This window comes from Oncorhynchus mykiss, chromosome 19 (genome assembly GCF_013265735.2).
Source record: "Oncorhynchus mykiss isolate Arlee chromosome 19, USDA_OmykA_1.1, whole genome shotgun sequence".
Classification (NCBI taxonomy): domain Eukaryota; kingdom Metazoa; phylum Chordata; class Actinopteri; order Salmoniformes; family Salmonidae; genus Oncorhynchus; species Oncorhynchus mykiss.
Window position 1 is genome coordinate 36,009,049 of NC_048583.1, and position 24,056 is coordinate 36,033,104.

General features: G+C 43.4%; 1 protein-coding gene across 2 annotated transcripts in view; it reads left to right on the plus strand.

Annotated features, from left to right (window-relative positions):
• crim1 (cysteine rich transmembrane BMP regulator 1 (chordin-like)) overlaps positions 1-24,056 on the plus strand; it is a 123,052-nt gene that overhangs the window by 13,621 nt on the left and 85,375 nt on the right. For both annotated transcript variants that reach the window (XM_036954715.1, XM_021574065.2), the window contains exon 2: positions 5,551-5,724. In XM_036954715.1, the coding sequence (XP_036810610.1) occupies positions 5,551-5,724 (174 nt within the window). The remainder of the gene's footprint in view (positions 1-5,550; positions 5,725-24,056) is intronic.

Sequence of the window (24,056 nt, forward strand, 5' to 3'; positions counted from 1 at the left end):
CCGGTTTCAACTGTAGTGGGCCTTTGGCAGACAGCGTGAATGGTGTCCTGTGGGCAAGCGGTTTGCTGATATCAATGTTGTGCACAGAGTGCCCAATGGTGGCGGTGGGGTTATGGTATGGGCAGGCATAACCTACGGACAACAAACACAATTGCATTTTATCGATGGCAATTTTAATGCACAGAGATACTGTGACGAGATCCTGAGGCCCATTGTCGTGCCATTCAACCGTCGCCGTTTCAGCATGATAATGCACGGCCCTAAAAATGTCCCAGTTCTTACATGGCCTATATACTTACCAGACATGTCACCCATTGAGCATGTTTGGGATGCACTGGATCGATGTGTCGACGGTGTGTTCCAGTTCCCGCCAATATCCAGCAACTTCACACAGCCATTGAAGAGGAGTGGGACAACATTCCACAGTCCACAATCAACATCCTTATTAACTCTATGTGAAGGAAATGTGTCGCGCTGCATGAGGCAAGTGGTAGTCACACCAGATACTGACTGGTTTTCAGATGATTTTTTTAAGGTATCTGTGACCAACATATGTATATCTGTATTCCCAGTCATGTGAAATCCATAGATTAGGCCCTAATGAATGTATTTCAATTGACTGACTTCATTATGTGAACTGTAACTCAGTACAATCTTTGAAATTGTTGCATGTTGAGTTTATATTTTTGTTCAGTGTAGGTACCTTCAGTGCCAGCTAATGCTGCCTCATCCTATATGCAGGCAGGGCCCCCTGCTAAAATAACTATCAGGTGCCACCACAGGGAACCAGAGCTATCCTCATACAAAATCACAGGGACTTCAGATGCTATGGGGCTGTAACTTCAACAGTTTCCATTGCTTTGGTGTTGGGTTTGGTGTTTCAGCCAACTTTTACAACTCTCATGAGGCCAAATTCAAATTTGAGATACAGAATGTGTGCAATGCTTCATAACTCAAATTTCCACATAAATCATGCACAGATGTCAATAGGTTTCCAAGAACGTTTGAGCTAGGCAATGCCCCTTATGAATTATTACAGAATTTTTGGAAGAGAAGTTATGATTCTACATCTTCCATTTAAAAAGGAATACAGTAGTGTATATCACGATAACAGGCATATGGCAAAAGCACCAAATCTTTTCTTTGATTCTCGCCTGTGCATTCAAGGCCAAATCTTTAATGTACACATGCAGTGTTGTGTAGTGCTAGATATTTAGATAGTGATGAGTCACATGTACATTGTGTTCTCAGACCTCGAACCATATGCATTTCACAGACAACACAGAGCTCTTTTCAATAACTATAGTCAGTGACCTTGAAGTTCTCATGCTGTACAAGCACTTGATAAGTGGGCATCCTACACATCACATTGTCAAGCAAGGCACAGCAAAGCCGACACATATTTTTTGACAATAATATACACATACTTTACTGTATCTGTCTGTCTACAGTCGTGGCCAAAAGTTTTGAGAATGACAAATATTAATTTCTAAAAAATGTGCTGCTTCAGTGTCTTTAGATATTTTTGTCGGATGTTACTATGGAATACTGAAGTATAATTACAAGCATTGCATTAGTGTTTTATTGACAATTACATGATGTTGATGCAAAGAGTCAATATTTGCAGTGTTGACCCTTCTTATTCAAGACCTCTGCCATCCACCCTGGCATGCTGTCAATTAACTTCTGGGCCACATCCTGATTGACGGCAGCCCATTCAATCAATGCTTGGAGTTTGTCAGAATTTGTGGGTTTTTGTTTTTTGTTTGTCCACCCGCCTCTTGAGGATTGACCACAAGTTCTCAATGGGATTAAGGTCTGGGGAGTTTCCTGGCCATGGACCCAAAATATCGATGTTGTGTTCCCCGAGCCACTTAGTTATCACTTTTGCCTTTAGGCAAGGTGCTCCATCATGCTGGAAAACCAAACTGTTCCTGGATGGTTGGGAGAAGTTGCTCTCGGAGGATGTAATGGTACCATTCTTTATTCATGGCTGTGTTCTTAGGCAAAATTGTGAGTGAGCCCACTCCCTTGGCTGAGAAGCAACCCCACACATGAATGGTGTCAGGATGCTTTACTGTTGGCATGACACAGGACTGATGGTAGCGCTCAAATTGTCTTCTCCGGACAAGCTTTGTATCCAGATGCCCCAAGCAATCGGAAAGGGGATTCATCAGAGAAAATGACTTTACCCCAGTCCTCAGCAGTCCAAACCTTGTACCTTTTACAGAATATCAGTCTGTCCCTGATGTTTTTCCTGGAGTGAAGTGGCTTCTTTGCTGCCCTTCTTGACACCAGGCCATCCTCCAAAAGTCTTCGCCTCACTGTGCGTGCAGATGCACTCACACCTGCCTGCTGCCATTCCTGAGCAAGCTCTGTACTGGTGGTGCCCCGATCCCGCAGCTGAATCAACTTTAGGAGACGGTCCCAGCGCTTGCTGGACTTTCTTGGGCGCCCTGAAGCCTTCTTCACAACAATTGAACCGCTCTCCTTGAAGTTCTTGATGATCTGATAAATGGGTGATTTAGGTGCAATCTTACTGGCAGCAATATCCTTGCCTGTGAAGCCCTTTTTGTGCAAAGCAATGATGACGGCACGTGTTTCCTTGCAGGTAACCATGTTTGACAGAGGAAGAACAATGATTCCAACATCCACCCTCCTTTTGAAGCTTCCAGTTTGTTATTCAAACTCAATCAGCATGAGAGAGTGATCTCTAGCGTTGTCCTCATCACCTCTCACACCTGTGTTAACGAGAGAATCACTGACATGATGTCAGCTGGTCCTTTTGTGGCAGGGCTGAAATGCAGTGGAAATTTCTTTTGGCGATTCAGTTCATTTGCATGGCAAAGAGAGACTTGCAAATGATTGCAATTCATCTGATCACTCTTCATAACATTCTGGAGTATACGCAAATTGCCATCATACAAACTGAGGCAGCAGACTTTGTGAGAATTAATATTTGTGTCACTCTCAAAACCTTTGGCCACGACTGCATACACACACACACTCAAAAATGTCCACACACACTCTCAATGTCACTTTTATGCCCAAAGATGGAAGAGCAAAACATACTGTATGCCAACACATGCTTGAGTGTGCGAGCAAACACACACACACACACACACACACACTAATAAGAAGGGAGCTGGAGAAAAAGCACTGCCCTATCTCAAATGTACTGCATGTTTGCACTGCAAGTATAACTTCATGATGTGGTGAGCTAGCTAGCCTCAAACAGTACACCTGAATGGCACCCTATTACCTGCAGTAAGAGAGGTTGGACACACCTACTGTACTCATTCAGGGGTTTTTATTTATTTAAAAAACAAAATTACATTGTAGAATAATAGTGAAGATGTCAAACTATGAAATGCCACATCATGTTTTAACCAAAAAATGTTAAACAAATCTAAATATATTTTAGATTTTAGATTCTTCAAAGTAGCCACCTGTAACGGTATCCCTCGTCATCTGAGGAAGAGTAGTCAAGATCGGACCAAAATGCAGCGTGGTACGTGTCCATGTTAATATTCATTTAAACAAAATAACAAGAGACCGAAAATGAAACAGTTCCGGCTGGTGCAGACACAGAGACAGAAAACAACTACCCACAAACCACAGTGGCAAAACAGGCTGCCTAAGTATGGTTCTCAATCAGAGACAACGATTGACAGCTCCCTCTGATTGGGAACTATACCAGGCCAAACGCATAGAACAAAAACATTGAAAAAAGAACATAGAACACCCACCCTAGTCACACCCTGGGCGTGACACCACCCTTTGCCTGTAGGTGTGTTGGGTTATTGTCCTGTTGAAAAACAAATGATAGTCCCACTAAGCGCATTCCAGATAGGATGGCATATCGCTGCAGTATGCTGTGAAACGCCATGCTGGTTAAGTGTGCCTTGAATTCTAAATAAATCACTGACAGTGTCAACAGCAAAGCACCCCAACACCATCACACCTCCTCCTCCATGCTTCACGGTGGGAACCACACATGCGGAGATCATCCGTTCACCTACTCGGCATCTCACAAAGACACAGGGGTCGGAACCAAAAATCTCACATTTGGACCCATCAGACCAAAGGACAGATTCCATTGGTCGTGTTTCTTGGCCCAAGCAAGTCTCTTCTTATTATTGGTGTTCTTTAGTAGTGGTTTCTTTGTAGCAATTCAACCATGAAGGCCTGATTCACGCAGTCTCATCTGAACAGTTGTTGTTGAGATGTGTCTTGTTACTTGAACTCTGTGAAGTATTTATTTGGGCTGCAAAGGCTGGTAACTCAAATGAAGTTATCCTCTGCAGCAGAGGTAACTCTGGGTCTTTCTTTCCTGTGGTGGTCCTCATGAGAGCCAGTTTCATCATAGCGCTTGATGGTTTTTGTGACTGCACTTGCTACTGCAAGTTCTTGAAAATGTTCTGCATTGACTGACAATCATGTCTTAAAGTAATGATGGACTGTTGTTTCTCTTTGCTTTTTTGAGCTGTTCTTGCAATAATATGGACTTGGTCTTTTACCAAATAGGGCTATCTTCTGTATACCACCCCTACCTTGTCACAACACAACTGATTGGGTCAAACACATTAAGAAGGAAAGAAATTCCACAATGAACTTTTAACAATTGCGTTCCAGGTGACTACCTCGTGAAGCTGGTTGAGAGAATGCCAAGAGTGTGCAAAGCTGTCATCAAGGCAAAGGGTGGCTATTTTGAAGAATCTCAAATAGAATATATATTTTGATTTGTTTTTACACTTTTTTGGTTACTACAAGATTCCATATGTGTTATTTCATCGTTTTGATGTCTTCACTATTATTCTACAATGTAGAAAAAAGTAAAAATAAAGAAAAGCCCTGGAATGAGTAGGTGTGTCCAAACTTTTGACTGGTACTGTATATAGTGCACTACTTTTGACCAGGGCCAGTATGACTCTGGTCAAATGTAGTGCACTGTATACAGATGTAGGATCTCCATTTGAGCCAGTTTGATACAGCAGGAAAATAATCCTGCAGAAACAGGGAATGTGAATTATTATTAGGATTCTTATTAAGGGGGCTGATAAATTGTTCATAAGGGAAAATAAAGTGGAAATTACAAACTTCAGAAGCCTTTTTTAAACCTCAAAAACACTACACGTCTTACATTTTTTCAATTGCAGGAAAGTTCTCCTGCCACATGGTGATCAAATTAAGATCCTACATCTGTAAGGGTAGGGTGCCATTTGCGATGTTCCCAATGTCATACACCATAATGATCCATATTTCAGCTGAGGAGTTGACAAAATACAGTAAATTACCTTTATAGTTTCTTATTTGCAATACATTCTTGGGGTATAGTGTGAGTACAGGTAACAATGTTCAGTTATGATTGTTATGAAAACAAATCTTGAATTGAAACATTTATGAAATGTTATATTGCTTACTTGATCATGGATTATGTACAGAATGAGGTATCCTGGCAAACATAGATAACAAAACAAAAAAGTTGATGTCCTTGATTTGATGTAATCTTACCCTCATTGCCCTCAATTTACCTTTCTTCCTGATCAGATGAAAACTGGGACGACGACCAGTTGTTGGGATTTGAGCCGTGCAACGAGAACCTGATCACGGGCTGCAACATCATTGATGGGAAGTGTGAGTGTGACAGCATACGGACCTGCAACAACCCCTTTGAGTTCCCCAGCCAGGACGCATGCCAGACCGCTCTGAGGAAGATTGAAGGTATGATGCATATCAATTAATGTTTACAATGAAATATTAATGGTGGTCTTCTTGGTCCTGTATGGCTCAGTTGGTAGAGCATGGTGCTGGCAACGCCAGAGTCATGGATTAAATTCTTGCTGGAGCCACCCATGTGGAAATATATGCAATTACTATTGAACGTAGCTAAATGGCCTATATGCTATGTTAAAATGTGCCTAGAAATGAATGAAAACACTTGGTATGGTGACGTGTCAGTGAGCCATCGTCAATGCTGTTTTGCTGATGATACCTCTTCAAATGAATGGTGGAACATTATTCCCAGAGGGGAACACATCTCTACACAACACCTCATTCTCTCTCGCTTGCATGACGCTGTTCAAAAGACTGGGGAGAGTAGGGCATGCATGGTCATGTCTTAGGTATCAAGCCTCATGTACACAAGGTGCTTTTCATGCGGTCTTATTTATGCATGTTGTCTACTGTTAGCTACCACCTGGATGGACACTTTGTTAGATGCTATGACTTTGAATAGATCCAAGTGAATGGGTACTTAGAATTGTGATCGGACTCGTACTGTACAGTTTTCATACACTCCATAGGACAACCCTTTTTGTTTCCAGGTAGCACCCTTCTTCAAAGGGTTCTCCTGTGGGGCCAGCTGAAGAACCCTTTTAGCACCTTTTGTGTAGTGGTTTTCTGGATATTATGTATAGATCCCGTATGTCTCTGCCAGGCTTTTAGGATTTATTATTAGCAGAAATTAACTCAGCTAATTGTTGTGTGCTTCGTTGTTATTCATAAATACTCAGACATAAATCAAGCTAAATGATCAATTCCCAGCTTCGTTTTTGAGGGTGGTAAGCAGCCTCCAAACTGATTGAATTTCTGTCACTGAGTCATTATGCAGTGAGCAAATGCCACTCTTTCTTTGTCATGTTCCCATGCTTTGTTTTCAGATTCATCCTTTTCTGTTGTTCCCCCAGCATATTTAAAATGATTTTACAGAGTACTGCACTTTGAATAACAACACGGAAATCCCTGGCGCCACACAATTTTGTCATATATTTATCTGCTCTTTTGCTGCCTCTTTTTTCCATCCTTTTCTTTTTTGAGTGAGGTGTCCTGTTTGTTTAGTCGGATGTGTTTCTGTGACAGGTTCTCTTCTGTGATATTCAAAAAAACAAACAAATAAACACAGGATTCTAATAGGCCTATCAGAATGCAAATGTAGCGGAACTAGGACTGCAGTCCCCCATGGATACCCAGGCTGTATCTTTGTGTCTGCCGGTGTGTTTACAGTTCTCTGGCAGCAGATGGCCAATTAAAGCACCAAAATATAGGCTTGTTATGGCAACCAACAGTCCTAGCAACGGGGACGATGGCCCTTGTTGTTTTGTTGTGGCAGGTGTACCTTCAGTCTACGGCTGCTGTGCTGTGGTGGCTCTCCCTTTGAAAAGTGCAGTTTCCCTCTCCACGTGAAGATCTATGGAGTATAACTTTTGTACATTGAGGAGCTGTTGTTGTGCTGTGTTCTGTTTTAAGGCCGGCCTGTCATATAACCTGTCACTGTTTAGCTGTGGTGTTATCTGCCACTGATTTACTGTGTAACTAACTGTGGCTTTGTGTAGTTGTTGTGTCCTGTCTGGCTGGTTCAGTTATTTGTTATGGCTGGTGGAAGGTGTTTTTAACATTGGCGGTCTGGGTCCTGTCTATGTGTGTGTCTGCTCTCTGTCTTGGCCCAGGAGATCCATGGTGTGTGTGTAGACTGGGCTTTTTGCTGCCGTAACCACAGACTGAGAGATTACCATGAGTAAAGACTGGGATTATCATACTCAACAACATCACAGGTATTACTGATATTTCTCAGCATACCAATGAGCCTGGTTTTGTTTTTTGTGCAATGAAGGCAGACATAGTTTTTGCGTCCCAAGTGGCACCCTATTCCCTTTATAGAGCACTACTTTTGACCAGGGCCAATTGGGCTCTGGTAAAAAAAAAGTTGTGTACTATATAGGGAAGGCAGTGTCATTTGGGACGCAGTCCTTAACGCCCTAACAAATATGAGGGTGAGAAAGATGAGGCTCCTATGTCATCATGCCATATCCTCTTTTTCTGAAAATCATACACCACATGACCAAATGTACAGTGGGGCAAAAAAGTATTTAGTCAGCCACCAATTGTGTAAGTTCTCCCACTTAAAAAGATGAGAGAGGCCTGTAATTGTCATCATAGGTACACTTCAACTATACAATACAGAAAATCACATTGTAGGATTTTTAATGAATTTATTTGCAAATGATGGTAGAAAATAAGTATTTGGTCAATAACAAAAGTTTATCTCAATACTTTGTTATATACCCTTTGTTGGCAATGACAGAGGTCAAACGTTTTCTGTAAGTCTTCACAAGGTTTTCACACACTGTTGCTGGTATTTTGGCCCATTCCTCCATGCAGATCTCCTATAGAGCAGTGATGTTTTGGGGCTGTTGCTGGGCAACACGGACTTTCAACTCCCTCCAAAGATTTTCTATGGGGTTGAGATCTGGAGACTGGCTAGGCCACTCCAGGACCTTGAAATGCTTCTTACGAAGCCACTCCTTCGTTGCCCGGGCGGTGTGTTTGGGATCATTGTCATGCTGAAAGACCCAGCCACGTTTCATCTTCAATGCCCTTGCTGATGGAAGGAGGTTTTCACTCAAAATCTCATGATACATGGCCCCATTCATTCTTTCCTTTACACGGATCAGTCGTCCTGGTCCCTTTGCAGAAAAACAGCCCCAAAGAATAATGTTTCCACCCCCATGCTTCACAGTAGGTATGGTGTTCTTTGGATGCAACTCAGCATTCTTTGTCCTCCAAACACGACGAGTTGAGTTTTTACCAAAAAGTTCTATTTTGGTTTCATCTGACCATATGACATTCTCCCAATCTTCTTCTGGATCATCAAAATGCTCTCTAGCAAACTTCAGACGGGCCTGGACATGTACTGGCTTAAGCAGGGGGACTAGTCTGGCACTGCAGGATTGGCCATAGTGGAGTTTGGAGTGTGACTGTTTGAGGTCGTGGACAGGTGTCTTTTATACTGATAACAAGTTCAAACAGGTGCCATTAATACAGGTACCGAGTGGAGGACAGAGGAGCATCTTAAAGAAGAAGTTACAGGTCTGTGACTTTGTTTGTAGGTGACCAAATACTTATTTTCCACCATAATTTACAAATAAATTCATTAAAAATCCTACAATGTGATTTTTTTTGATTTTTTTTCTCATTTTGTCTGTCATAGTTGTAGTGTACCTATGATGAAAATACAGGCCTCTCTCATTTTTTTTTAAGTGGGAGAACTTGCACAATTGGTGGCTGACTAAATACTTTTTTGCCCCACTGTATGTGGACAGCTGCTGGTCAAACATCTTATTCCAAAATCAAGGGCATTAATATGGAGTTGGTCCCCCCCTTCACTCTTCTGGGAAGGCTTTCCACTAGATGTTGGAACATTGCTGCGGGGACTTGCTTCCATTCAGCCACAAGAGCATTAGTGAGGTCGGGCTTAAGCCTGGCTCGCAGTTGGCGTTCCAATTCATCCCAAAGGTGGTCAATGGGGTTGAGGTCAGGGCTCTGTACAGGCAAGTCATGTTCTTCCACACAGATCTCAACAAAACATTTCTCTATGGATCTCCCTTTGTGCACGGGGGCATTGTCATGCTGAAACAGGAAAGGGCTTTCCCCAAACCCCAAGTTGGAAGCACAGAATCATCTAGAATGTCTTTGTAGGCAGTAGCATTAATATTTCCCTTTACTGGAACTAAGGGGCCTAGCCCGAACCATGGAAAACAGCCCAGACCATTATTCCTCCTCCACCAAACTTTACAGTTGCCATTATCCATTGGGACAGGTAGTGTTCTCCTGGCATCCACCAAACTCTGATTCGTCCATCGGACTGACATATGGTAAAGCATGATTCATCACTCCAGAAAATGTTTTACTCCGCTCAGGCCGATGCTTGGCATTGCTCATGGTTATCTTAGGCTTGTGTGCGGCTGCTCAGCCATGGAAACGCATTTCATGAAGCTCCTGACGAGCCGTTCTTGTGCTGACATTGCTTCCAGAGGCAGTTTGTAACTTGGTAGTGAGTGTTGCAACTGAAGACAAAATATTTTTACACGCTATGTGCTTCAGCTGTCCTGTTCTGTGAGGTTGTGTGGCCTACAACTACGCGGCTGAGCCGTTGTGTCTTTTAGACGTTTCCACTACTTTCCACAGCACTTACAGTTGACCGGTGCAGGTCTAGCAGGGCCGAAATTTGACGAAGTGACTTGTTGGAAAGGTGGTATCCTATAACGGTGCCACGTTGAAAGTCACTGTGCTCTTCAGTAAGGCCATTCTACTGCTATTGTTTGTGTATCAAGATTGCATGGCTGTGTGCTCGATTTATATACCTGTCTTCAATCAATTGTGGCTGAAATAGCCGAATCCACACATGTTCAGGAGTGTCCACATACTTTTGTATATACAGTGCATTCGGAAAGTACTCAGACCCCTTGACTTTTTCCATATTTTGTTTAGTTTCAGCCTTATTCTAAAATTGATTAAATAGTGTTTTTTCCCTTTTCAATCTACAAACAATACCCCATAATGACAAAGCAAAAAAAATTTTTTTGACATTTTTGCAAATGTATATTAAAACCCACGGAAATGTACCATTTACAGAAGTATTCGGCCCCTTTACTCAGTATTTTGTTGAAGCAGCGTTGGCAGCTATTACAGCCTCGAGTCTTCTTGGATGTGATGCTACAAGCTTGGCACACCTGTATTTGGGGATGTTCTCCTGTTATTCTCTGCATATCCTCTCAAGCTCTGTCAGGTTGGCTGCACAGCTATTTTCAGGCCTCTCCATAGATGTTAGATCGGGTTCAAGTCCGGGCCCTAGCTGGGCCACTCAAGGACACTCAGAGACTTGTCCTGAAGCCAGCGTTGTCTTGGCTGTGTGCTTAGAATTGTTGTCCTGTTGGAAGGTGAACCTTTGCCCCAGTCTGAGGTGCTAAGTGCTCTGGAGCAGGTTTTCATCAAGGATCTCTCTGTACTTTGCTCTGTTCATCTTTCCCTCGATCCTGACTGGTCTCCCAGTCCCTGCCGCTGAGAACATCCCCACAGCATGATGCTGCCACCACCATGCTTCACCGTAGGGATGATGCCAGGTTTCTTCCAGACGTGATGCTTGGCATTCAGGCCAAAGAGTTCAATCTTGGTTTCATCAGACCAGAGAATCTTGTTTCTCATGGTCTAAGAATCCTTTAGACTCCAAGCAGGCTGTCGTGCCTTTTACTGAGGAGTAGCTTCCGTCTGGCCACTCTACCATAAATGCCTGATAGGTGAAGTGCTGCAAAGATGGTTGCCCTTCTGGAAGGTTCTCCCATCTCCACAGAGTTACCACCAGGTTCTTGGTCACCTCCCTGACCAAGGCCGTTCTCCCCCGATTGCTCAGTTTGGCTGTGTGGCCAGCTCTAAGAAGAGTTTTGGTGGTTTCCAACTTCTTATATTTAAAAATGATGGAGGCCACTGTGTTCTTGGGAACCTTTAATGCTTCAGAAATGTTTTATTACCTTTCCCCAGATCTGTGCCTCGACACAATCCTGTCTCGGAGCTCTACGGACAATTCCTTCGACCTCATGGCTTGGTTTTTGCTCTGACATGCACTGTCAACTGTGGGACCTTATATAGACAGGTGTGTGCCTTTCCAAATCATGTCCAAACAATTTAGTTTACCACAGGTGAACTCCAATCAAGTTGTAGAAACATCTCAAGGATGATCAATGGAAACAGGATGGACCTCAGCTCATTTTTGAGTCTCATAGCAAAGGGTTTGAATACTTATGTAAATAAAGTATTTATGTTTTTCTTTTTTAATTAAGTTTGCAAAAAATGCTAAAAAACTACTATTTTTGCTATGTCATTATGGGGTATTGTGTGTAGATTGATGAGGGGAAAAAATGTATAGTCTAATTTAGGTTATGGCTGTAACAAAATGTGGAAAAGGAGAATGGGTCTGAATACTTTCCGAATGCACTGTATAGTGTACTATTACCATGATGCTTGAATATACAATGGCTGCGTTCTATGCGGAATACATTACAGTTACCTGCCTGATCTCAGAAGTCCTACCCTAAGATTTCGCAATCTGATGCAATGTAGTCTGCCTCGAATACGATCAAAGCCTTCTAGGTGCACACAATAGCAGCTAAGTCCTTGTAAAAGATAACCAATCGGACTGATGTAAAAAAAAATAATAAGTATCTCTGCACAAATGTATAATATGTCAGGAATGTAAAGTATGCAAGCTGTCCTGAGTTCGTTGAACAGATAAATCTAAAATAATCTGTGCGGTATATCTCCACTCCCAGTGGGTTGTGATAGGTCTGATGACCTCTGAAGGTGGGTTGAGATAGATCTGATGTCCTCTGAAGGTGGGTTGTGATAGGTCTAATGACCTTTGACGGTGGGTTGTGATAGGTCTGATGACCTCTGAAGGTGTGTTGTGATAGGTCTGATGTCCTCTGAAGGTGTGTTGTGATAGGTCTGATGACCTCTGAAGGTGGGATGTGATAGGTCTGGTGACCTCTGAAGGTGTGTTGTGATAGGTCTGATGACCTCTGAAGGTGTGTTGTAATAGGTCTGATGACCTCTGAAGGTGTGTTGTGATAGGTCTGGTGACCTCTGAAGGTGTGTAGTGATAGGTCTGGTGACCTCTGAAGGTGTGTTGTGATAGGTCTGATGACCTCTGAAGGTCTGTTGTGATAGGTCTGGTGACCTCTGAAGGTGTGTTGTGATAGGTCTGATGACCTCTGAAGGTGGGTTGTGATTAACTGGATCTGTATGCCCGGTCGGTGTGCTCTGATAGGTTGGACCCATACGGCCAGTGTTTTCTGATAGGTTGAATGAGCCCTCACGGTGTGTTCTGATAGGCTAAATGACCCCTAATAGTGCATTCCGATTGGCCGAATGATCGCTGATGACAAATTCTGCTCAAACAGCCTTTAATAAACACAGAGACAAAGGTCTCCTGAAAGGGCATCAGGAGATTGATAATGCTCTCGCTCTGTCCACGCCTGCTCCTACTACAGAAAATCAATCTTCAATAAAAGTGGAAAGGCATGTTGACCTTTCAAGCCTTTAGAGATATTTTTAGCTTAAAAAACTGTATTTCTTGGTCGCATCGTAACCTGTTAAGGAGGCTTGAGGTAGCCTCCCGAGTGGCGCAGCGGTCTAAGGCATTGCATCGCGGTGCTGAGGCGCTAATACAGCCTGGGGTTCGATCCCACAGTGTGTCACAGTTGGCTGGGGGGGCTTTCCTTGGCTCATCGTGCTTTAGCGACTCCTTGTGGCGGGACGGGCAAGCTGACTCGGCCATCTGTTGAACAGTGTTTCCTCCAACACGTTGGTAGTGCTGGCTTAAAGTGACTTTTCTCACTCAGTGTTAAAGGAAATGATTTAGTCCCAAGTGGCTGTTGTGTTGAGAGACACCAATCAAGGTCCTAAGTTGGAGTTGCTCAAAGCCAGGTACCAGTTGCTTGACAAGTTGACGTTTAACTGATCTTTAAAGACCATTGTGGGTTTATTGCTGCACAAATATCTGACCAAAATGTATGTAGTAACAGAACAAACTGACAGCTGTCACATTCTTCGTCACAGGTATTTGCGTAATGAGACCACAGTATTTTTGGCATTTTGAAGACTGCTTACAGTACATATAACTTATATAACCATTAGACTTGGTTGTGTTGGGAATGTGAAAAAGGGGATGATCAAGAGGAGAATATTTCTCTCTAACGATCGTTCAGCGTGCCTATTCTTATCTGTAACTGACAGACTGGCTACTTGCTACAGTATGTCTTTGACCAGCATCAGTGATCTCTGACCTCTGAAAGGGGCTGTTATGTGGCTGTGTCCTGATCAAGTTTAATGATGTACTCTCCTGAGGATCTGATGACAGAACTATCGTTACAGACTCTCAGCTTTCAGCAGAAGCACTCTGTTGGAACGTTCTGGGGAGAGGAGCAAGCAGAGCTGTGTGACCCAACCTACAGCCAGGCAGCCAGGTAGGCAGGGAGGAGCTAGATGGGTAGATGGGTCCCACATCTGTTTGTGCTGTCTTGCCAACTCCTATGGCTGTGTTATTTCAGAAACCAGCACTAGAGAGGCACAGTAAGACAAATGTGAATTTGAACTTACGAATGGAAGAACGAGAGAGAGAGAAAGAGACAGAGAGTGAAAGAGAGAGAAAGAGAGATAGAAAGAATGAAAAGTGGGGATTTCAGTTAAGCCATATTTATTTTGGGGACAGTTAAACAGGAAGTTTTGTTCTGAAATACTCTGCTCTGCTCGTGTGAGGCAGGCGAGGCGAGGCAAGGGGAGCTTTGGTTAGTTCCTCTGACCCAGCAAGGCCAAAGCACATTAAAGGAAATGCCTCACATTCCTTGAGACTGCAGAGGAGTTCTCTCTCTCTCTCTCTCTCTCTCTCTCTCTCTCTCTCTCTCTCACTCTCTCTCTCTCTTTCTCTCTCCTCTCTCTCTCGCTCTCTGTTGCTCTGTTCTGGCAGGGTTACAGTACTGCTGCCTGGATATTTAGACTGGGGAGATGGCCATGCTAATTGCAGCAGACCTTGTTGTGTACAGAGAGAGAGAGGGAGAGACAGAGAGAGAAAAATGTGTGTGTGTGGGGGGGGGGGGGGGGGGGGGGGCTGCCTCATGCCAAATGCAACATGTTTCTGTACAGGCAGGCAGAGCTTCCTGATTCAATGTGACTTCTCTATTTAACATGGTGCTGTTTGGGAAAGGGGCTTTACTTTCAGAACAGAATATGTAACTCTGATCCAGAGGGAGCAGTCAAAGAATGTGCATACTAAATACCAGGCAAGGGCAAGGTTATGCTATGTTATCTAAACATCTGAATTATTTTGCATGCCTTATTTGTCAGTGTGTGTGTGTGTGTCTGTGTGTGCACATTAACTGATTATGTGGAAGGACAAAGGGAGAGTAATTCATTTCTGTGAGCGTGGGGTGTGGGCCGTTTTAGAGGTCTGTAAACAGATCCATTTCATGCATTCCTCCCTGCAGTGAGTTTTCACCGACGGGACATCTGTCTATCTAGCGCTGCCTCTATTCAGCGCTGCCTCTATCCAGCGCTACCTCTATTCAGCACTGCCTCTATCCAGCGCTGCCTCTATTCAGCGCTGCCTCTATCCAGCGCTGCCTCTATCCAGCGCTGACTCTATTTAGCGCTGCCTCTATCCAGCACTTCCTCTATTTAGCGCTGCCTCTATCCAGCGCTGCCTCTATTCAGCACTGCCTCTATCCAGCGCTGCCTCTATTCAGCGCTGCCTCTATCCAGCGCTGCCTCTATTTAGCGCTGCCTCTATTTAGCGCTGCCTCTATCCAGCGCTGCCTCTATCCAGCGTGGCCTTGTGACGTGTTCTGTTCCACCACCTGACCTCAGCCAAGATTTAGAGCCACTGTGTCTGGGGCTTCCTAAACTCATTCACATCAATCTGTCGGGCCAGTGGACACTAAGTCTGGCCAGGGCTGTAACGATATAGCCACAGAGACATGTGTTAATAGGCTGTGGCTGTGTCACATTTATAGGGCAACGAGGCTAATATGGCCACCGCATACTGCGAGCACTAGACAGAGGGAGAGACACACTGTCGCCTTCTCTGTCAAGACTCTTCTTAGAATGTTTAGTTGGTTTTCATGTTGTTGAAATCAGAAATAGAAGAACAGTTGTTCTGAATGATCGAAGAATCAAGTTTTTGATGTTTTCCACAGTTTTTTCCCCCCAAATTATTTATGGCTGATAAATTTCTGAGAATATTCTGGACCGCTTGCTAACTCTACATCCAAGCATGCATTTACCTTTTCATCCAAGCTACTCAATACTGCCCCTGCAGCCATAAGAAGTTAAAGGTGCAGATATCGTTCCGCCATTTCCTGACTTGTTATAGTTTAATATTCTATTTTTAGCTGTTTGAAGCAGGTGTACAAAACCGAAAGCAAAACACACAAAAACTAAACTTAGGAACAGGAAGCATGTACCACTTCTTAGATTTACTTTCAATGAGAATGACAGATCTGTAACTCACATTTCTATGCGAATTTGGTCAAGTCACCCAAAAAGTTGAATATTGCAGCTTTAATTGTATACTATAATAGAAAAAATAGATACCGCTCACCACGCTGTCACTCTCAACCTGCAACCACATGTCAACCAAACTAGCAATACCACGCGTGGGGACTCTCGTCCTATGTAGTCTCTACCACCTTGGAGTGACCCAGCTAGGAATCCAGTGTAAACCCAATGATCTACATACAGTATGACACACTGGGGACCAGAAAGGGCCATTGTGTCCTTTGTGTTGGGGACAAAGGGAAATCAAATCAAATTATCTAAAGTCGCCAATAGCGGTTGTAGTGGTGGTGGGGGTGGGGCCTCTGTTCGATAATTAGCAGCCCCACACACAAACACCATGGGTCCCCCGCGGACATCACTCTGCAGGCCGGCCTCATGTTATTGACAGGTCCTCTCTGGTGGAAGTTTTGAGGCCACAGCAGCGGGCACATGCAGGAACCATCAGATTAGCAGAGCTAAGGGAGCATGGGGCTTTAACCTTTTTTCCCCATTCAAAGTCCCACAAGCACTATTGTGTGTTTCCCCAAGTCCCCAAACACGACTCTCTTTAGAGCAAACGGCTCCTCTTGGAAAAATGTAGGGTGATTGGGTGGTGACCGTAAGTGTGGCTTAACTTTATGACGAATGTTCCCTGACATTTTCCTCCATTCTCTCAGAGGTGTTTGGGGATAGTATCATGACGGCCCAGTGGCTGTCCTCTGTGAACCGTCTGAGACACCGACCAATGAGCCAATGAACCGTGTCTTATACACCAATGAGTCTATATCTTACCACTCCAGTGGATCAGGCAGTACTGTAGAAATAATAATATGACTCCTGGGACTCCATGTAAACAGTGGCACATGTTACTGAGTGAACTATCCTGGATAAATAAATGGAAATGAAAATGAATAAAAGATCAAACCTCTTTAAATATTCTATGAAACATGTTTATTCTGGCAAGACATACACAAGTATTTTTTTCCCCCTTCACCTCCAATTGGGTTTTAAAAGCTTGACATTTAGGCGGATAATTGCCCTCTGCCAGAGATAGCAGTACATCGTCTCCTGTCGTTAAACCAACATCACTGGGCTGTTTGTGATAAGCTTGTCTTCTACCTCACCTGTAGTTCTGTTCTGGTCAAATAAGAGAGCTACTGTAGCAGTGGCAGACTTGAACAGACTAACAGACCGTGAGTTGTTTTCTTATTGAATTCCCTGCGTATGTTTGTTTGGTCACCTGAGGTATGACATTATGTTCTCTTTGTGTTGTATTGGATTCCAGCAGAGCGGAGCCTACTGTTTATATGGGGTGAGGTGGTGCTGGTGCATGATGGAGCCGTGTGTGTGCGTGTACGCGCGCGTGTGTGTGGTGCAGACAGCCAGGCTGGGCTGATAAAGATGCATCAGACACAGCTTCTTTCATGCGTGCCTCTCATTTGTCCCACCGGTCCTAACGATAACAAAACCCCTTTCACAGAAAAATGTGTTGTTGCTCCTTTCTAATGTGATTGGCCGTGCATAGTCTGATCTTGTGTTTTGATTTTTGTAAATAGTTTGTGGGAGCCTTATTTCCTGCTCACCTGATTATTATTCTTTATTTATTTGTTGAAAAAAGCGTCAGAGGTGTTGCAATATGGAGAAACAGCTCTGGTTTATTACCTTGTCCCTGAGGATGACAGCATGGGCTGTCAGCAGAGTTTTTTGCTGCTCTGGCTTTGCAGTTGAATTACGCTCCGTTCAGTTGTTCCAGCAAAACTCTTTGTATGCAAATATGTGCTTTCCCCGGGTCAGAAATGGCTTGGCCCATCAAATTCACAGTGACCTACGGTCGAGTGCAAATGCAACCATAGAAGGGAAAGGGCATTGCAAATAGTCACCATTTGTCACCTCATTCATCAGGTACCATAAACATGAGCGCGCACTCAACAGACTCAGGAAATGACTGAGGTGAAATACATGTGGGTGACTGTGTTATGGCGGTATCGGAGGGGACTAGGCCATCAGCATCTGCCAAGTACAGTCACATACAGCCCTGGAATGGAAATGAATGTCAAACCAGAGGAGACACTTCATTTTACAGCAGGAGGTAATATTGGATCTATTTCCAGACTGAGGTCCCTGGTATTCATCTGAATGGCTGTGTTTATCCCATTCAGTGTTGCCAGAGTCAGTTATTTTTCAAGTGAATGTTAGCAGCTAGATTCATTGTTTACCAGACATGTCCAAAACTATTGAGTGTTTCTTTCTGATTTTAAACGACCCCCTCAAAGGCAATGGTGTGACAGCTGGACTGCGAAATAACTGTGAAGTGCTCGTAATATGTGATCTCTGTCAACTCACAACAGGTCTGGAGAGGTCACTTGTCCCTGTTTACTGAGTAAATACTGCTGTGTGTGTGTATGTTTGAGTGTGTGCTGCTATGCTAGCCCTGTGTACACTGAGGGTTGAAAACATTAGGAACACCTTCATAATATTGAGTTGCACCCCCCTTTTGCCCTCAGAACAGCCTCAATTTGTCAGCCGTGGATTCCACAAGTTGTTGAAAGCGTTCCACAGGGATGCTGGCCCATGTTGACTCCAATGCTTTCCAGTTGTGCCACGTTGGCTGGATGTCCATTGGGTGGTGGACCATTCTTGATACACAAGGGAAACTGTTGAGCTTGATAAACCCAGCAGCAGTGCAGTTCTTGACACACACAAACCGGTGCACCTGGCGCCTACTACATACCCCGTTCAAAGGCACTTAAATCTTTTGTCCCATTCACCCTCTGAATGGCACACATACACAATCCATGTCTCAATTGTCTCAAGGCTTAAAGATCCTTCTATAACCTGCCTCCTCCCCATGATCTACACTGATTGAAGTGGATTTAACAAGTGACATAAATAAGGGATCATAGCTTTCACCTGGATTTACCTGGTCAGTCTATATCATGGAAAGAACATGTGTTCCTCAGTGTATATTTGTAGGAGTGTGACGTGCTACTTTCCCTGTCACCGGAGGCTGTTGAGGGGATAACGGCTCCTAATAATGTCCGGAACGGAGCAAGTGGAATTGCATCAAACACCTGGAAACCATGTGTTTGATGTCTTTGATACCATTCCAGCTATTTCGCTCCAGTCAACAGCCAATACTGCGAGCCCGTTCTACCCAATTAAGGTGCCACCAGCCTCCTGTGATCCCTGTGTGTGTATGTCTGTTTCTGTTTGCAAGTGTGTGCTGTGAGGCCCTGTGTGTAACGTCTAGTGATTTTCCCTCTCTCTTCATGAATGCATGTTAAAAGAGGCACTGGAAGTATGCATGTTTGAGAGACTAACATTTCGTCAGAAAGCCAATTTATGTTGAAGTGGGCCTTGATTTGAACCTTACCTGAAAGCGTTGAGCAACGGTTGGAGAGAATGGGAAACAAGCTCAACAAGAGCGTATTGTTTTCAGGCTGGACACTTGTTTCTTTCTACGAAACCAAATGTTTTTGTGATTATGTTTGTCTATTTCTGAATGTGCTCATGCTAGAAATGAGGAAGGAAGACACTAGGCCTCTGATGCAGAGTTTCAAGTTGAGTCGACAGTTCTTTTTTAACAGCGTAGTATTCCACCAAACAGTTTACTATGGCTTTGTATGAGCTTCTAGGATGAGGAAAATCTATTGGAAAACAACTTCAACTCTCAATTTGGAAATGTGAGAAATGTAAGCCTATCTGTTAAGGTACTTTAGGTACTATTATGGTACTTCTATGCGGTATAGTTTGAGATTATATTTTAAAATACAAATTTAAAAAAGAATCCCAAGCACCTTTTTCCTCAAGCTCTCAACTCTGATAAACGTACTATTGATGGTCTTAAACCTGACAGGTACAGTAGGGTATTAAATTATTGATTATGTTGTTCCACAATAGATGTGAGCTACACAAAATCAAAGGGAAATCAATTTTTCAAACAAATGAAAGGTCCATAAAGATTTAATCAAAGCTTCAATATACCTCCTCTACTTGCCCTGTCTACCTGTGCCTCCCTCTGTCATTCTCTCTCTCTCTCTCTCTTGCTCTTTCCCTCTCTCTCTCACTGTTTCTCTCTCTTTCTTTTTCTGTCTCATTTTCTCTTTCTCTCTGTCCCACTGGATTTGCCCAAGGCCTGTCCTTGAGACAAGCTAATAGAAGGCTCCATATATATATATATATATATATATATATATATATATATATATATGTAAACTCTGTTAATAATTCCTCAAAAAAGCCATCAAAGTCTTTGTTCATGAATTTCCCATAACAAATTATGACCATTTACAGGCCTAATGGTTCCATGTGTTATCTCAAGTCAAGGATTGCTTTGGATTTCAGGACATGTTTAGACTTTGCCTGGAATGTAAAAGGCAGACAGCTTCTCTTATCGTCCCTTTTCTCTCTTTGTTAGAAATATGCGTTCCTTTATCCCAACACACACACGCACACACACACACACACACACACACGGACGCACGGACGGACGCACGCACTCACGCACGCACGCACACACACACACACACACACACATTCCGCCTTTGAGAACTCTCACAGAGGGATGCTTTCTCCTGCTGGAAATAGCTGATCTCAGTATGGGGGTGTGATGGTGTGCCTCATTGTGATAAAGGGCTGCTTACAGGGGTGGGTGGTGCTGGGGTAGGTAAGATACTGACTGGTAACAGAAGCCTATCCCATCCCATCCCATTATCACCACAACGCTGTGCGCTCAATTAATTCTATTGCCTATAGAATTGTGCAGGGGTGTAATTGACTGCCGTATTGAATTCCAGATCCACTTCCTGACTGGTGGGAAATAAGCCATTGTTTGTTTCCCCTCCCAAAGTCCCTGTGATGATGCTCAGCTTGGCTTTCTGCTACCCATCATGCCTGGAGGGAACATCACCAGTCCATGGGCTGGGTGACTCCGATACATCAGTGTCAGGAGCTGTGATGTTTTCAAGCAGAGCTGGCTGTGGCTGTTATCAGCAGAGGTCAACAGTATTGATTCTTCAAAATTGGCGGACAGATACTAATGCACCAAAGCACATCATAACACCACTAACAAAAAACACACGGAGACACACAGGTCATCAAAGGCATGAAGCACACAAGTTAATGAACTCAAAACTCTTGAACTAAGGGAACATTTGTTAAAAAAACAATCATCATCAACATATTGAAAGAGTGTTGGCAACAGAGAGGGAAAAAATGATGCAATTTGAGGACATGTGGCGGTGAGTAGTGCAGCTTGTCAGCCTGTCACTGGAGATAGCGGTGAGAACAGGTGCGCCCGGGAAGGAGTGACGTCGTTGATGTTTGTGTACGTCTTTTGTATGTTTATGTTTTGTATTTTGTATTTAAACAATATATATATATATCTTAAAACCCATGTCAACCCGTGTCAAATGAAGTGAAAGCACTTGTGGATAATGGAACACCTATGTTCCATTGCCAAGACAGTTCACTGTGAAGCCAAGGGGATTGCTGAACTCTACTGTACGTGCTGCTTTACAACTTCAACACATCTATGAGAAAATTGACAAGATAAAACAGGCTTCATCTTGACTTCGTCTTCCATTGGTCTCCACAGGGTATAGAAAATAACCACCACTTATACTGAGATGAGACACAATAAATAATGTGCTTTGTAATTACTCAAGAGACTTAATGCAGCTCTTTTGAAGGTGTTTTTTCCATGTTTTATTAAGATGAATTCAAGCTCTGGAGATGAGATCAGTAGGGTATTTTTTTCTTTTTCAAATTTAATTGGAGCGTTCTTGTCTTAATATCTCTTCACCATCACCAACCAGTTGTTGTTAGACAATGTACGTGTGATGCTACGTCTCCTGGAAATAACAGTCCGGACTAGCAACATGCCAGACAGGGCATTGCACTCCAGTTGTTAGATGGCCAGTGAGATTACATTTCTCTACAAATACTTTCTACAGTTTAAACTCGACAAAGGTTGGACATTGTCACCACTGCAGTTCCAAGAAGTTGCAACAAACGTATTGTTGTCATAGTATAGTAAAGTTAGTGCATACCCATGATAAGAGTCAAATATATATATTTTTTAGAATAGGCTACAAGGGTAATAGGTTACCAGGCCTCCTTAAAAAAAAAGCTTTAACATCAGGGATAACAACATGACATAGATGAACTTGTCTGAGCTGTGCTTATCTTCTTGTCAGCTCTCATTGATCTATGTGTGTCGAAAGCCACTGGTTTGATGTGGCAGACCAGAGCGGCAGAGAGGCGGTGTGACGCTGCGTGGTGCTAGCTCCCTCCATCTCTCCCTCCCTAACCTCCCTCTGTCGCGTATCCAATCGTCTCCCACCAGCCCACGCTTCACACAGATCAGGCTCAGGATTTTTGCTCTCAATGCAAAAAAAAGAAGGGATAGAGAGAAAAAGAGAGAGATTCCCAGTCTCCACTCTTGGCCGGGTGTCCTTCATTTGTAAAAGCTGACTTTGGTGGGTGCAGCAGCTTGGATGAATGCAGCATGTCAGGCTGAGGCTGTACTATGGTGGGGCACAGATCACAGGTTTAAAGGCCTGAATTAGGCTAGGAGACTGTAGTGTCCGATTACACCTACATTAACACCGAGGAGTGAGTGATGTGCGATCCCAGGCTGGGTAGATATAACATTTACAGTCACACCAAGGAGTGAGAGATGTCATGGGATCCAGGCTATGGGGGAATAAGGGTTCTGGAGGTTCAGAGGTAGAAAATAACATACTGTGGCAGAACTTTAACTTATTTAACTCAAGAAACAATGTAATTGTTTTCGTAGTACGGATTCCTTTTACAGTGCCCTTTTTCTTGAAATGACTTCATGGTAAATACATTACACATTACACATCTTTTTCAGTGTGGACCCATCACACCCTTTTGCTTATCTGAATTTGACAAGTTTTACCCACCAACCAAACTTCTGATAGAGCATGATGGTCCCCTGTTGATTAGGGAAAGGGGACAACTAGTGAGTTACAAAACTGAACGCATTCGCCCGAAATGTGTCTTCCGCATTTAACCCAACTCCTCTGGATCAGAGAGTTGCGAGGGGCTGCCTTAACCGACATCTACGTTGCCCGGTGAGCCGTTTTTGGGGGTTAACTGCCTTGTTCAAGGGCAGAATGGCAGATTTTTTCAAACCAGTGACCTTTCAGTTACTGGCCCAATACTCTTAACCGATAGGCTACCTTCCACCTTGCACACTAAAATAGAATGTTCATGCACTTGAAAAGTAAGTAGTGCTCTTTCTTAGAATATACAGTTGAAGTCTTAAGTTGGAGTCATTAAAACCCGTTTTTCAACCACTCCACAAATCTACTTTGTGCATGACACAAGGAATTTTTCCAACAATTGTTTACAGACAGATTATTTCACGTACAATTCACTGTATCATCATTCCAGTGGGTCAGAAGTGTACATGCACAAAGTTGACTGTGCCTTTAAACAGCTTAGAATATTATGTCATGGCTTTAGAAGCTTCTGACCCACTTCTGACCCAATTGACATCATTTGAGTCAATTGGAGGTGTACCTGTGGATGTATTTCAAGGCCTACCTTCAAACTCAGTGCCTCTTTGCTTGACATCATACGAAAATCAAAAGAAATCAGCCAAGACATCAGAAATAAAGTGTAGACCTCCACAAGTCTGGTTCATCCTTGGGAGCAATTTCCAAGTGCCTGAAGGTACAACATTCATCTGTACAAACAATTGTACGCAAGTATAAACACTATGGGACCACGCAGCCATCATACCGCTCAGGAAGGAGAAATGTTCTGTCTCCTAGAGATGAGAACGTACTTGGTGTGAAAAGTGCAAATCAATCCCAGAACAACAGCAAAGGACCTTGTGAAGATGCTGGAGGAAATAGGTACAAAAGTATCTATATCCACAGTACAACGAGTCCTATATCGACAAAACCTGAAAGGCCGCTCAGCAAGGAAGAAGCCACTGCTCCAAAACCACCATAAAAAAGCCAGACTACGGTTTGCAACTGCACATGGGGACAAAGATCATACTTTTTAGAGAAATGTCCTCTGGTCTGATGAAACAAAAATATAACTGTTTGGCCATAATGACCTTCGTTATGTTTGGAGGAAAAAGGGGGAGGCTTGCAAGTCGAAGAACACCATCTCAACCGTGAAGCACGGGGGTGGCAGCATCATGTTGTGGG